The sequence below is a fragment of the Mus caroli genome, unplaced genomic scaffold, assembly GCF_978045245.1.
Source record: "Mus caroli unplaced genomic scaffold, Mus_caroli_1 scaffold_2, whole genome shotgun sequence".
Taxonomy (NCBI): Eukaryota; Metazoa; Chordata; class Mammalia; order Rodentia; family Muridae; genus Mus; species Mus caroli.
Genome location: NW_028227257.1, coordinates 39558129 through 39574092, shown reverse-complemented (window position 1 = coordinate 39574092; position 15964 = coordinate 39558129). Strand labels below are relative to the sequence as shown.

At 41.8% G+C, this 15964-nt stretch overlaps 2 protein-coding genes across 12 annotated transcripts in view; one reads left to right on the top strand and one right to left on the bottom strand.

Annotated features, from left to right (window-relative positions):
- The window catches only part of Sel1l2 (SEL1L2 adaptor subunit of SYVN1 ubiquitin ligase), a 164968-nt gene extending 155265 nt beyond the window's left edge, over positions 1-9703 (bottom strand). For all 3 annotated transcript variants that reach the window (XM_021150042.1, XM_021150051.2, XM_021150056.1), the window contains exon 1: positions 9571-9703. In XM_021150042.1, coding sequence (XP_021005701.1) covers positions 9571-9628 — 58 coding nt within the window. In that variant the 5' untranslated portion in view covers positions 9629-9703. The remainder of the gene's footprint in view (positions 1-9570) is intronic.
- A 5871-nt stretch (positions 9704-15574) lies between these two features.
- The window catches only part of Macrod2 (mono-ADP ribosylhydrolase 2), a 2026591-nt gene continuing 2026201 nt past the window's right edge, over positions 15575-15964 (top strand). For all 9 annotated transcript variants that reach the window (XM_085833735.1, XM_029471909.2, XM_029471907.2 and 6 more), the window contains exon 1: positions 15575-15819. In XM_085833735.1, coding sequence (XP_085689861.1) covers positions 15774-15819 — 46 coding nt within the window. In that variant the 5' untranslated portion in view covers positions 15575-15773. The remainder of the gene's footprint in view (positions 15820-15964) is intronic.

Genomic DNA, 15964 nt, shown 5'->3' with positions numbered 1-15964 from the left:
CGTGGGTAGCTGGCGGGTGTCAGGCAACCCTGCGCTCCTGCTACCCCGGCGCTGATCCGACCGGATGAGGCCTGTGGCCCTACTCAGGCCGGTTTCTGCTTCCCTAACTAATGCAGTCTCAGGTCCCGCGCAATTGGATTGGAGCAGAAGCTGTGTTCCACTCACCAGCAGTCCCAAAATCCTGCGGCGGGGGTCGTGGGTCGCTGGCGGGTGTCAGGCAACCCTGCGCTCCCGCTACCCCAGCGCTGATCCGGCGGGATGAGGCCTGTGGTCCTACTCCCGCCCTTCATTTTAGTTTTCACATGTGTGCTGTTTGTACTGTTCCCTCCCAGTGTACAGCCTGCGTGTGTAGTGTTTTTTGTGCAAGCATGTGTCTGTGGAGCTTGGCGCTTCTTTGCATGAAATTGGTTTTAATCAAATGTTTGGTAAATTATTTGATTTCCCTAATCTTGTCGAGAATGCTGTTTCTAACAACTTAGGCTTTCTAACTGTGACTCTGTGGGTACTGCAGCATGTGTTGTCTGAGTCTACCAGGAGCTAAGCTTTGAATCTTCAGCTCTGTGCTCACCCTTATGCTCCTGCCAGGAACCAAAAGGAGTGCTTTAATCTGTTGTCTTTTTTATCTGTTGTCTTTTTGTGAGGGAATTGTTTCTAGGATCCCCTTCAATACTGACCTCTGCGAACGCTTAAGTCCTTTACATAAAACTTGGAAGTGTCAGCAGAAAACCATATCGTTTCCCATGTATTTTGTATCAATTTGAGATTACTTATACCTAACGTAAATGATATGTAAATATTTACATCATACTGCTTAGGGAATGTTTGACTAGAAAAAGCCACTTATACATATTCAGTAAAGAAATCCCACCCCCAATATTACATGAGTGATTGGCTGAATTCACAGAAACCTGCTATGGATATGGAAGCCTGGCTACACTTAGCTGTTTTTATTATGTCCTGTAAACTGTCTGTGAGTGGCCAGAGATTGTCTTTCCACAGAAAACATGAATCAAGTCCTGCTAGGTGCTCTAGGCACTAGCAAGATAAAACTGCCTTAGACCTCAGAGTTCTAGGATTCAGTGCTGAGGGTGGGCAGGGTAAACTCAGCTTGCTGGGTCCCAGAAAGGCTAGCTTGTAGTCACAGCTTCTCAGAAATTCATTATTTTTTCCTTCCCTTTTTCTTTCTGCTCTAGATGTATCAAGTCTGATGTATCAAGTCCCTGGCTTTGGGAAGGGGAACTTTACTATTGACTTTTCAAAGGTCTCATGTTCTGCTTCTTCCCTCGGGTAGATCTTGTGTATTAGATTCTGTGCTCTTTTCCTTATTAGGGCATTCAAAGCAAAGCAGACACTCATCTGACTCAGAGAAAAGGGCCCTTTGATGCTCGCAGGCAGCTCTAAGATGGGGAGAGTATGTATGTTCTGGGCTTGCTTTGTACTCGGTGATTATCTTCCCAGACTCTTTTTCTTAACTTTTTACACTGTAATTTGTTTAAATGCTTTTAAAGTGTGTTTAAGTGCAATTTATCTACCTGATTATGAGATTGACAGATAAACATGTTGGAGCTGGAAGTAACCATTCTGAGTGAGTTCCTACAGACCCAGAAAGACAAATGTCTTATTTGAGCATGTTAGCCTTGAATTTTCAGGTGTATGTGGTCCAGTTGGAATGTCCATAGAACCCAGGAAATCAGTAGGGGACCATGGGCACAGTTTAGTGGAGATAAGATACAGTACATGTATAAAGAACTAGAGAGGGATAATGTTACAGGAAGGGTTTAGTGGGAATAGAGATGAGGAGACAGAGTAGATCAGGCAACACAGAAGGGATAACTAACATTAAAGACATGTCTTTTAAAAATCACATGGTGGCCTACCACTGTGGAAGTTTCCTAAAACATATGCATGCACTATGTAAATATATAAATATCCACATTTAAATGGAGTTATCCTGTAATAATGCAATAATGCTCCTACTAGATATCACAGAACAATAAGTGAAAACTCCAGTTCCCCGAAATGGGGCACCACCTTTGTAATTGTTGATCAGTAAGGTACAAAAGATGCCTGAATATTGCAGGCTCTTGCCAGGGCTCTTGATTACCTCCCAGAATGGTACAGCAAGATCTTATTGCTTAAGAGACGGTACGCTTGAGTCATAAACATGGGGATATCAAGCTGGTACTGGGAGGAAGCTTCCTATCTGCTGGCTAGCTGTCACAGTGCAAGAAGGCGCTATACATAGAGGAGAGAAAGAATCACCAATCTCACCCATCTGTGAACACTGCAAGCTGCAAAAATGAAAGGCCTGGCAAGACACGTATTACTGGTGCAATAGGCACGAATGTCACAGGAGTATCTACCACTTTTGATTTGCTATAAGGCCCACTGCATAAGGTGAATCTCTACCTTGAGCCATCGTTGGGGTCCAAGAACATGTGGCTAAATAGGTCATAGGCTCTAGAGAGCAATCTAATGCTATTACTTTGCTAAATGGACATAATATTAAACTATGACTGCTAGTGATATCCATAGATTAATATATTTGTCAACTCTAATTGGGAAAGCTTTTTTTTTCTTTGTAGTAGATGGCAGTTAACACAGAGACCCACAACGGATTAAGGTAAGAGACCTTAATCAGAAGGTCTTAATTAAAAGACTGGAGTGTTCAACCCTGAACAAGTCTTCTATATCATACCCCCACCTCCCAAGGCTCAGCTATGAGGAAAGAGGATGGAGAAAGATTATAAGAGACATGGACAGGGGTAGATAACCATAACCACAAAGAAACAGTGTTTTCTGGAGACAGCTGAGAAGTTAGAAGTGTGATTCACAGCAGGCCACACAAAATTCCAGTCTGGAGAAGGGTGGGCATGAAGTCTCATCCATAGCTTAGGAGCTATTGGCAGTTGATAGTGATTGGGAGAGAGTTTTCTTTAAAGACGTGTCTCTTGATGGGTAGACCATCCTACAGTGAAGGCCATATATCCAAGAGTATATCTAACTATTTGATGGTTAAAAATAAGACACCAAGTTTGGGGATAGGGAAGGGGAATGGATCTGAGAGGAGTTGGAGAAGGGTGATTATGAGCAAAAACATTTTATGAAATTCTCAAGGAACTAGCAAACATGGAAAACAAACACAACTTTAAAAAAATTACTCCAAGCCGGGCGTGGTGGTGCACACCTTTAATCCCAGCACTCCGGAGGCAGAGGCAGGCAGATTTCTGAGTTCGAGGCCAGGCTGGTCTACAAAGTAAGTTCCAGGACAGCCAGAGCCATACAGAGAAACCTTGTCTCGAAAAACAAAAAAACCAAACCAAACAAACAAACAAAACCACAAAACAAACAAACAAACAAAAAAACCCCAAAAAACAAAGACAAAAACAAAAAAATTACTCCAACTGAGCTAATCAAATACACTAATAATCTCTTTCTGTTTCCCTACCCCTAAACTTCCCAGTACTATTAGTCTGTGATCTTGTTTCTCAGTCTGTGAGGAAGGGCTTAAAGAAGCTTTTAATTTGTTGTTGTTGTTGTTTCTAAAGAAACTCTTGCTATGTAGAGCAGGCTGGCCCTGAACTCTCCAGCCTTTTGTTTGTGCCTATCAAGTGTCCAGTTATGACATGTACCATCACATCCAGTTAAAAGAAGTTTCAAGAAAACAAATTCTATTTCTATTGTAGGCACGAGTTACAAATTATATTTCTATTGTAATTCATAGTTAAATGATCAGTAAACTATGTAAACTATGTAAACTATGTAATCAAGACTCGGAAATTATAATTAATAAGCAGAGGACTCCAGCTAAATGGCAAAAATCACATCAAAAGGGGGAAAATGCTACCATTGTGATTTATGCAAGCATCATATTGCTGAAACGACTGGTGGGAAAGAAAGCACCCACTCTCCTGGCTGAGTGTTTTGTATGACGGCAAATGTAAGCACACTGTATTCTAAAGTATTTGGGTGATTGAATATTTTTATTTCTCATATGGCTTCTTGGTAGAATGTAGAAACACCTGAGGCAAGTCAACAGATAGAGGCAAACACCCAGAGCAGTCCTTTGGAGAATGTAGACCTGTGCAAGTCAACAGGTACTGCACAGTCAAAGCCTTCCATTACCCAATAGAACTGGGGCTTACAAAACGCTACACTTCAAGGTTCTAAAAGGCCTGTAGGTTGAGAAAGATAAAAATATCGATTTGACTTACTCCTGTGGGTTTTGGGAATGCATTTTTTTTTTTTACAAATATTAGAGTTACCGTTTAGTTCTGCAAGAGCTTTTGAGTATGCGCTTTATTTCACAAAATTTTTTAAGTGTGTATGAGTGTTTTATATATGTGTATACACTAGTTGTGTGCTATGCCCTGGAACTGAGTTAAGATGACTGTGAGCTACCATGTGTGCGTTGGGAACTGAATTTGGAATCCTCTACAAAACCATCAAGTGTTCTTGATTGTCTGAGCTATCTCCCCAGAGCATGCTCCACCCTCTTTTAAGGTAGCGTCTTGATGTACTTCCTAGACTGGCACTGAACTTGACATACAGCCCAAGTTGGTTTCAAATTCCCATGCCTCCTATTGGGATTACCAGTATATGCTACTATATACTATCATGTTTAGCACAGCCAACTAATTTCTCTTTCTAAATAAAAATGACAGTAACACATACTGAAGAGAGGACAGTCTTTAAAAATTGGCATAGGGAAAACTGTAAGTAAACATGTATAAGAATGAGAGGACTTACCTAATAGTAAACATTAAGTGAAAATACTTTAAAGACTTATATGTAGACCAAATAGACTAGAAACCGTAAAAGTATTAGCATAAGGCATGAGGACAAGATTGATAGAAATGTTTACTAATTTCTTGGCTATGTCCCCAAGGGTATAGGAATAAAAGTGAAATAGGCAAAGGAGATGGAGTCAAAATAAAAACAAAGAGCACTGTGCAAAGAAAACGACAAAATGAAGAGACAACAGAGGGATGGGGGGCACATACTTGCAAACCACACCTATGGTTCCCAGGTGCAATTGTTAGGTGATAATAGTGAAGAATCAGGCAGATATTGTTTACTGGTACTGTTGAAGTTCAGCTCTTTGTGTGATGGGTGTGCATGCCCTTTCTAGATGCGATTGCTAGGCTTCTTGTTCACTGAGCTCTGGTTACTTTGAGACCTGCAATATGCGCCCTTTTCAATTAGGAAAATGAGATGCTGCCCAGATGAGCTGGTAACTTTTTATTTTTCTAATTATAGAAATAAATGACCGTGAGGAGTTGCTACTAGAAAGAAACAAGATTTCTTGGGTCCTGGATGCCTCGGGCTGAATTACTGATTTTGTTCACCGTGGTAACTCTCAGTATCTTAGAGCTCCTTAAGATGGAAGCTGCTTTGGTGGGGAGGACAGAAAGCAATTTCATTGACTTTCATTTTCTAAGCTATATACCTTAGCATGAATGCCTATTTTTCTATTATAATAAAAGAATTTTATTTTGAGGCTTTGTCAAAAGGGAACTCCTAGTAATTACTCTGGAATATTTCCTTGGTGAATGGAAAATGGAGGATAGTCATGTAGCAGCCCTGTCTGCATGTCAGCATCTTCACCTAGTGCAATCAAAGTGTAATAGATATCAAGTGGGAAAATAGGCATACAAAGCAAGCTTGCAAAGTGTACGTGGAGGTGGTGGGGAGGACAGAGTGGTTCCGTTCGCCTTGTAAAGTACAGAAGAAGGACCTGAAGAGGGAAAACAAACCCCTAAGGGGTGATTTTATGTACGAATCACAAGCCTTTAAGCACTAGCCTGAGAAGCAGCTGCCTTCTCCTCAGCTAGCAGCGTCCCTGAGTTTCTGTGCACCCGGAGCCAAGAAACAATCTATTGAAATCTCATGCCCGACCTGCAAAGTGCCACACAGTTCAGGAAGATCTCTGTAATCATTGTCATCTCTACTTTGTTTCCTTGTCAGCTGACTGGTTGAAATCTTGGTTCTGTCCTTGGCTTCTGCACTAAGTTTCCAGGAACTCTAATGGTTTCCCAGACATTAGCTCCAGTGGTCCCTTGTCAGCCACGGCCTTAGCCACCATTCTTGATGATACATGCCACTGCTGGCCATTCACCTTCAACATCTGGGTCACTGTTCTCCCTCACCCTTGTCAAACACCCTGTCTTCTCAGTGTCCCCTGCTACTGCAATATCTTACGTCCATGTTGTTTTCTGTTTGGATCAGTCTACAACCACTTATGGGCTCCACCATCACTAGGGCTACACAGGGAGAATCCATTTAGCACTGTACTGCCAAGGTAGTTTTTCCTAAAGAAATAATTCTCTGAGTAAAGCATTAAAATACTTCCCATTTGCTTACAAGATCCAGTTCAGATTTTATAGCCCGTCACATCCTCTGTCTACCATGTCAGCCTCACTGCTGGGCCTCTTTTTATGCCCTACACCACAGTAAATGGATGCACTTCATAGACTACGCTCTTTTATCTTCTGTGTCTTTATTCCCTAGCTCTGCCATGAAGTGTTCTTGCTTTCCCTTTCCTGATCACTCAATAACCTTTCAAGGTTAAGTTTATGCCATTTGGTTTATGAAGCCTCCCTGAGCACTCCATGCACCAACATAAAGGACCTTTCCCATGTTTGTACACCACAGTGCCATTTAAACACTTCTAAGACCCACAGCACTTTGCCATTTGTTAATTTGCTTTTGTTTTTCCTTTAAGACTCTAAGCTGGTCAAGAATAAGGTCTGTGTATTAGTTATTTCTGTATCCTCATTGCTCTGGCATGTAACTTTCATTAAACACCCTTTCTTCTCTTAGTGGTTTTTAGACTATTTGGGCAGTTATAAATTGTTACCATAGTAGAATTTTATTTCTTTATTATTTGAGGGACTCAGAATTAAACCTCTGGCTTAGTGCATGCCAGGAAAGTGCTTTACTTTGGCACTACCTAGTTTGTCTTTTGAAATGGTGCCTCACCATGTTGCCTAGGTTGGTGTCTAACGTCTGACTCTCCCACCTGAGCCTCCTGCATAGTTGGGATTGCAGGCACATGCTTCTCATATTACTTTTATTTTTATTAACCCGAGAAAAACATATTCCTTCCAAGTGGAATATGGTTCCTAATCGTTCCATATTTCTGAACCCATGGTAACTCATAATGCACTTTCAGCCTTTGAGAAGGTGAATCTTTTAAGGCTTTTTATATCCACAGAGTTGTAAAACATACATTCTTCTGTACCTAGTTTCTTTTGCTTAGCATAATATTTTCAAGGCTTAGCCATATTGTGCTCTATTTTTCTGAGTAATATTTCATTGTACAGGTACAACATGCTTTGGTGATGGACATTTGGGTTTGTCTTGCTGCAGGAGCCTGGCACAGCTGGTTATGCTGTACCTACAATCTGAAGCAGAAAGGGGTGGGCACACACTACTCAGCTCCACTTCACCATATTTTATATAGCCTAGAATCCCAATCAGATAATGGCTCCCACCTCGATTAGTGTAGTTAAGATAATTTCTCCAATACACACCTGTCTCCTACAGGATTCGAAATTCTGTAAAGTTACAATCAACACAAGTACAACTCCCCTCCTTGTCGTCTGGAAGATTTGCTTCTGAGGATCAGCAGAGTCCCCCTAGCTGGCTTTTCAGTCCAAGCCTTCTTCTCCTTTATGATAAATTTGTGTCATTGCCAGTTGGAGCCTTTTCAGTGTGGGGTCATGCCCTCAAGACACCTTTCCTGTTATGACGGTGCAGTCTATATCGGTTGCTGAATGACAGAAAGATTGGCCACATGTGTTGAGCTTTATGCCTGGATCAGACATACGGGTCTGAGCAGATGTGGCATGAGTCTGAATTCCGGCAGAATTTTGATTGATGGCTCCAGGAGAACTGCTAGTGACACATCTTATCAGGTGTGCACCAAGGAAAACAGCTCCATTTTCTACAGTAGCCCTTTTTAATGGGTGTAATGGAGTTTCTAATTACGGTTTCACTTTTCATTTCCTTAATGACCTTAATGCAAAATATCTTTCCGGTGTGTGAGTGGCCACCTGTACATCTTGTTTGTAAAAATCTCCAATAAATTCCTTCAGCTATTTAAAAAGTGGGTCATTGGGTGCTGTGTAAGGTATCTTTATATATTCTGAGTATATATAAACTTTTATTTTCTTTTTAAGAAAGATTTACTTACATATTTTATGCATGTGAGTGCTCTATTTGCATGGATGACTATATGATAGAAGGAATTGGGCAGAAGAGGGCATCGGATCTCATTACAGATGGCTGGGAGCCACCATGTGGTTGCTGGGAATTGAACTTAGGACTCTTGGAATGGCAGCCAGCACTCTTAATGACTGAGCCATCTCTCTAGCCCGTGAGTACTAAACTCCTACTGGGTGTGAATTGTCATTTTTTTTTCTCCAGTTCTCTGATGGCCTCTTTTGAAACAGAATCATTAATTGACATCCAGCGGACTCTTTTTCTCTTCTTGCTTATGCTCTTGGTGGAAAATCTAAGCCCGTGATTACCTCATCTGGGGGCAGAATGATTTGCTTCACTTTTTTAGAGTTTTAAAGTTTCAGCTTCTGTTTATGTCTTTTATCCAATTGGAATTAATTTATGTATATGGTATGAGGTAGGGTCTAAATTCCTCCTTCTGTCCATAACAAGAACTTTTAATACAGAGGCAAGAGTGTGCATTCTCCACTTATTCCTGATTTCGGGGAAAGATGTAACCTTTTCATTGTTTATTGTGTTAACTGTGGATGACCTTTCAGGATGCTAGACTTTTTCATTGGCTTCATGGAAATTCACTTTAGTTTATTGAGTGTTTGTAATTGCAAATGTGTTGTATTTTGTCAGGTGCTTTTTCTGCATTAATAGGGGTGGTCATATGTTTTTTTATTTTATTCTATTATATGGTGTATAACATTAATTAATTTTCAGAGAGTAAACTAAGCTTAAACTTCTGGGTCAAATCCAAATGAATGTTCTTTGTATTGAATCTTATGACTAAATTTTTTGCATATTCCATAAAATGACTCTGAGAAATGAACAAGGAAACAAGGCAAAATAACTTCCCTTTTAAGATAGTGACCTTGGAGGTAACATTGAAGCTTCAGAAATAAAATTGTGATTGTATCGACTATTTACAAGGATAAAAGTTTGTAGAACTTTTCTACCCTTTGATCCCATAGTCGTCCTTTAAAGTTGTTGATTTGACTTAACTGTCTGGCCTAAATAGCTCTACTTTATAAAGATTATAGCTTCCTTATAGATCTCTCTCTCTCTCTCTCTCCTCTCTCCTGTCTCCCCTCTTCTCTCTTTTATATATATTTTATATGTATATATATATATATATATACATATATATATATATATATTATACACACACACACACACACCTCCAATCAGTATTGTCTTAAATAAGTTCTTGTTTAAAATTATTGTTAATTGGGAAGTTAGTGAGGTTCCTTCTGATTTTCTAACTGGCGTAAAGTCTTGGCGCTGTTAGTGAGAAGAGAGGAGACATTTATAGAGAATTGTAAGGACAGATACACTTACTTTTAGTTGTGACCTCGATAATGATCAGTATCTCTACTAACAAAGCCAAGGGATTCATCTCCTAAGCAGCTCCTTTTTACTTTAACACAGGCAGAATTAGGTGGCTGGCCCACAAGCTTCCTCTTCTCAGGTCTGTGGGAGTCAGGACTCAGTTGCTAAGCAACCACTTCCTTACTCTTGGGCCAATGGGCTTCTTGGAAGTTCCTTTGAAGTTGGAATGAAGCTGGCTGAGTGTTTGGAAAGAGCAGGCTATGAGAAGGGAGCCTATTTAGTCTGCCATTCTTGTGGTTGGAGATGAAGGCTAAACTTAAAACAAGTAGAGGTGACTTCCTAATACAGAAGGAGATACCATAAGCCTAGTATGTATGTTTTTATACTAAGTTCAACTGTTCAGGATCATTGGAGAGTCTTCCTTTGTGTTACCTCTAGAGACACATATTATCCTTTTAAAAAAAGATTTATTTTATGCATATGAGCACACTTTTGCTCTCTTCAGACACACCAGAAGAGGGCATCTCATTACATATAGTAGTGAGTCACCATGTGATTGCTGGGAATTGAACTCAGGACCTCTGGAAGTCAGTGCTCTTAATCACTGAGCTATCTCTCTGCCCCCTTTAAATATACTATATGAAGATGCTTGAGGCTGGATAACGTTATAGAAAAGAGGTTTAGTTCAGTTCACAGTCTAGGATGTGCAAAAGTGTAGGAGCCACATCCTGTTAGCAAAGCCCAGACGTGGTTATAGGGTATCACACAGCAGCAAAGGCAGGGAGTATACCCTGTACAAGTGCATTTCTTCTAGGATCTTCCCTTTCTGGGTCACATTTCTTTATTTAATTTGTAGGAGGTGGATATACACATGCCATGCGCATATGTGGTAGTCAGAGAACAATTTGAGTCAGTTTTCTCCTTCCACCTTGAGAGTCCTGAGGGCATTTACCTCAGGTTGTTGGGTGTGGTAGCCAGGCCCGTTGCCTGCTGAGCCACCTTGCTGGCCTGCTCTTCCCCTTCTTATAAAGCCACCACATTCAACCATGGGGTCTCTACACTGCTGACTATATATAATTCTAACCATCTCCAAAACATTATTGTAAGATCAAGTTATTGACCTTCTCCAGTATCTCATAATGGAGGTTAAATCTTAGCATGTGGAGCCTTGCAAAGGACACACAGGCATATCCATATCACAGCAAGGAGTAATTAAGTACTAACAGCATTCCTAAGATTAAGGCATCCCTAGGCTATGGCCGATAAGACGACTATGGGACAAATCTGTTTTGTTCCAAAATGAGTGTTCAAGGAAAAGACTGGAAATATTAAGAATATCTAAAAGGTAGAACAGGTTGAGAAATTTTATCTAAAGTATACACAACTTTTACATTGAGTGCAAGTAATTATTTCAGAAAGACTATTGTCATGGATTTTTAGATTACTCCCTTTGTTAGTTTTCCATTGCTATAGTAACAAATCACCATAAATTTAGAGGGTTAAAATGATATAAATTTATTCTCTTTCAGTTCCTGGGGACAGAAATCTGAAATAACAATTAGACAGTTAAAGCCAAGCGCCTCTTTTGGAGGCACTAGGAAGAACACACTTCTCTCCCTCTCTCTTTTGTTTATTCTTTTTTGTTGTTGTGCTGATACTTGAACTCATGGTCTTTGGAATGCCAGGCAAAGGCTCTGCTGCTAAGCCAGAACATAGCCTAGAATAAAGCTGTTTATCTTATTTATATGTATAGGTATTTATTTGCATGCATTTATCTATATCACATATATGCCACTGAATGTCAGAGGTCATCAGATCCCTAGTATTGGAGATAGGTGTGGCTGTTGATAACTAAACACAGGTTCTTTGTGATAGCACTAAGTATTCTTAACTACTGAGACATCTCCCAGCCCCCAGAATACATTCTTTAATGTTCAATTTTTCAGTTTATGGCGGCTGCTAGTATTCAGTAACTTGTGACTACATTCCTTCAATCTCTGTTCAGTAGTCACTTCTTTTTCTTTTGTACAGTCACACACTCTTTCAAGATGGAGATAGAGTGTGAGAAATTTCTCATTGTGCAAATATTACAGAATGTACTTCATTACCATACATAGTATGGGGTAATCACACACACTGACCTCCCGATGCAGTCCACAGACAGTGTGAACGTAAGATGTACGTATGGCATACTTTCAACAGAAAACGTCATTTTTTTTTTTTTTTCGAGACAGGGTTTCTCTGTGTAGCCCTGGCTGTCCTGGCACTCACTTTGTAGACCAGGCTGGCCTCGAACTCAGAAATCCGCCTGCCTCTGCCTCCCCAGTGCTGGGATTAAAGGCGTGCGCCACCACGCCCGGCTTGAAAACGTCATTTTTATAAGTAGAGAAATATACTATAAAAATGATCAGATTTATAGAAAGACAAAAGTTATAGAAAAGTCAATGAATTAACCAGTAACAGTCACTTAGTAATACAGTCAGGTCATATGTAATGTATACGATTGCATGTGCTGTCCTTCTATACAACAATATGTTTGCCCCAGCATCAATATAGACAGATGGGGGATGCATTGTGATATGAGGTTACAATGGCTCTGATGTCGCTAGACAATTAGAACTCTATAGCTCTTTTATAATTTTATGGCAATACCATCATATATGTGGTTCATTGTTAGAAACATGTTATTTACTGCCTGACTGTAGTTTAATCTGTCTCTCTTCTGTAATCACAAATGAAAAAATGATAAACTATGAAGGCACTTCATATGAAGTTAAAGGAGCACCGATGACACAGATAGAGAAACTGGGAGTAGAGATCAAGTGGGAATCAAGGATGGTTTGATAGAGAATGATGTTATTTGGAATTTTTTTTCTTTCCTCGTTCGTAGATAGTCTCAGTAGCCCAGGATGGTATGAAACTTAGTCTTTTGGTCTCAGTCTCCTGAGTGTAGGGATCAGAGGCATATACGAGCAATACCAGACCTAAGAACATGATGCTAAAGTAGTAGTTAATCACACAAATCATGTTTCAGATATAGTGATGACATGGGAGAAGGCCATGTGGTGAGGACAAGATATGTTCAAACAAATGAAAATTCATAAGTGGGGTTATATCTAGAACTACAGATTGGGGGTGCAATGTGGGTAGAAAATGTTATAGGGCTGGAGTGGTGGAAGATGGCTACTCCATTCTTCATGACTGTACTAGTAAACTTAGTGTGGCCAAAATAAAATACCACAGAATAGGACTTAAGTAACAGAAAGAGTTTCCCACTCTTTTGGAGGCTGAGGGCCTGAGATTAGGGTGTCAGGGTGGTAGAGTTCTGATGAAGATCCTCCTGTTGGCTTGAAGACACCTGCTTCCTCTGTATTTTTATATGGCAGAGAAAGGATAGGTAAGGGAGGGAAGGCCATCTCTCTCTCCCATTAAAAAGGATATGTGCTATCAGACTATGGCCCTGCCTCTTAACAATATTCTCTCCAGATATAACTGCATTGCATCAAAGGACTACAAACCCAGAAATGTTGAGGTGGGTGGGACACAATTCAGTCCTTAGCAAAGAGCAATAAAAGACCTTAATTTCCACCAATGGGATGGCATGGTCTTATCTGACAAGACAATGAGAGATGTGGTGGTGAAGAGACTGGGCAGAAGGCAGAAGTGAACAGCGAGGCTGGTGAGGAAGTGTCTCTAGTGGCTCAGGGTGATCCAGACAGCATTTCTGTTGGAAAGTAGAGCACTGCGGACTAATCCACAAGGTAAAATTGAGCAGATTCGATATGAACACGAAGGCACGAGAAGGACCTGGATGGTACTTGGCTTTTCACACTGCTTACCTGAGTGTGCGACAAAGGTATCCAGACAGGAGAATTCCAAGGAGATCAAATGGAGGGGAAGAATCATGAACTGTTTTGAGAGCTGAACATTTCCGGAATGTTTGAGACACAATTTAACCTTTTTGGAATGATACTTTTTATTATTATAATAATTACCACTAAGTACTTAAACCATTACTTTGTAAATATCATTGGCTCAACACAATAAAAGCCTTTGAGCTGACATGAGATGTTAACGTGCAGCATGGTGGAAGGACTGACCCTAGGCTGGTTGGTGTGCAGCCTCCCTGAGGAAGAGCTACCTGGTAGGAAGCACTCTCTGGCAGACACCTAACATTGAGCACTTTTAAATAAGCCAATTTTTTTCCTGAATGAAATATGATCTTTAGATGCTGATCTGGCTCATAATGACATCATGAAATACCCAAGGCAGGCTACTTAGGAAATAAAGGTACCCCCATTTTGCCATATGGTCCTGGAGGCTCAAGTCCAAGACTAGGTGGCCCCATTAGTATGAGTGTCTGGTGATGGTGCCACATCATGGATGGAATGTTTGGAGGAATGAAGTACTTACATCTCAAGCTAGAAAGCAGAGAAACACAAACAAGACTCTCATAATTCTTTTTAGAAACAGGCCTCAGTGACATCTCTAGGACCTACTTCTTAAAGGTCTCACCACCTTGGAATTGTGGCACATTCAGGAAGAAAGCTTTGGACGCTTGGTCCTATGAGGGACATCCTCCATGTGTCAAACCACACCTCTTGGTTAATGTTAACACTGCCTTGACCATCCATGAGAACTTCGTCATCTTTTCTCCCAAAGTCTATCACATTGCCATTTTATCTGGATTCTACATGAGTCAAAGCCCTTCTTATTTCATTATCAGTGTGATTTCAAAGACTTCCTTCTTGAAGCTTTTTTCTCCCAACAAAAATAATGTTTTATGTATTTGATAGCATTTAAAGAAAAATCCCAAAGAAAAATGTCAAAATAAATATTACTGTTTTATGATGTTGTGAATTCATTTTTAAGTCTCATTACTCAAACATTCTTCTGTTCTTTACAATTCTCAGCTTGGTCTCTCTTTTCCCTTTTCTTTGTCATTGTTATTATTATTATTATTATATTATTATTTTAATGCGTTTTACTTCTCTTTGGTGGAAGGCAGTTTAAGGTTGAGGCAAGAGAATCCCTAAATTGTGGCAAGCCTGAGATACAAAAGACTCACTTTCAAAAACAAACAAACAAACACCGTGTTCCCTATAGTTATTTGCCAATGCATGTAACTATATTGATCCTAAATTGATGAATAGATGTGAGTTTCCCAAATCCACTACGCCAGCTTCGTAGAGAGATAATAAGTTTGGGGTGCAAAAGTTTTATGTTCTAGGTCACTGCTCTTGAGGTAGATTCTCTGGCAATTGGATTTCCTGAATCATGAGAGAACTACCCAGGATGGAGCTAGACCTTTGGATGAGAAGTTGTTTTGAAGTCAATCAGGAATAAAAGACAACCAGGCATTAGTTGGATTTACTTTGATGTGGGACTTGGTTCTCATACATTTTGGTCACCAGATCTTAAAACTCTCGAATTGGCCCTGTGTACTGTGAAGCTTTTGAAACTTCACAGAATTCTAACTAAATCTCTAACCCACGATTGAGCAGCGGGTTGCATACGGTCTGGATCTTTTCTTTTGGTTCTTGTTGTCCACCGAGAGGAAAGCGTCAGGTAAAACCTGTCCAGACGAGGCAGTTACAACTTCTAGGACAGGTGACCTCTTCTTCATTCTACAGTCCCCTAGACTCTCATCACTGTCAGCGGGGTCTGGGTCACCAGGCACACCTGCTGGCAGGCCACGCCCTCAGGCCCTGCTCCGCCCGCTCCCCGCAGGCGGTGGCTACACGCCCCGCCTCCGTCGTGAAGCGGCCTCCCCGCTCCTCCAGCTCTGGCCCCGCCCCCTCCAGCTCCCCAACGTCCTCGGCGTCGAGCCCAAGCCTGCGCCTGCGCCTGCGCCCTGAGGCTGAAGTAGGGGCGCGCCTTGGCTAGAGCCGGGAGAGCGGCGGGCGGAGCAGCCAATGGGCGGCGGCGCTGCCTGGCTGCCGGGAGGCGGGGCCTGCGCGGGTGTTAGGTTAGCGCGAGGCGTGACCTAGTTGACAGGCTCTGAGGTGCTGCTGTGGCGGCGGCTGCCTGGCAGAGCGGGCGGGTCGAGGGAGGAGGGCGGCGACGGGCCAGCGGCTAGCGGCGCGGGACGCAGAGCCTTTGCACTTTTCCCTCCCGAGTGTCCCCTCCATCCACCCCCCACACTCCACACACCCTGTTTGCCCGTGAGCCTGGGGAACTTGCAGCTTAAAGCCAGCCACCCCCACGGCAGCATGTACCCCAGCAACAAGAAGAAAAAGGTGTGGAGAGAGGAGAAAGGTAACCGGCCCCGCGACCCCGGGGACGGGCGGCGGGTGGGTGGGGGCGGGGGCCCGGCGGGGCGGCGCGGCGCCCTCCGCCCGCAGCCTCCTCGCGCCCTCTCTCTCTCTCGGCCGGTGCCGCTCCTGCCCGCGGCCGCGTTCAC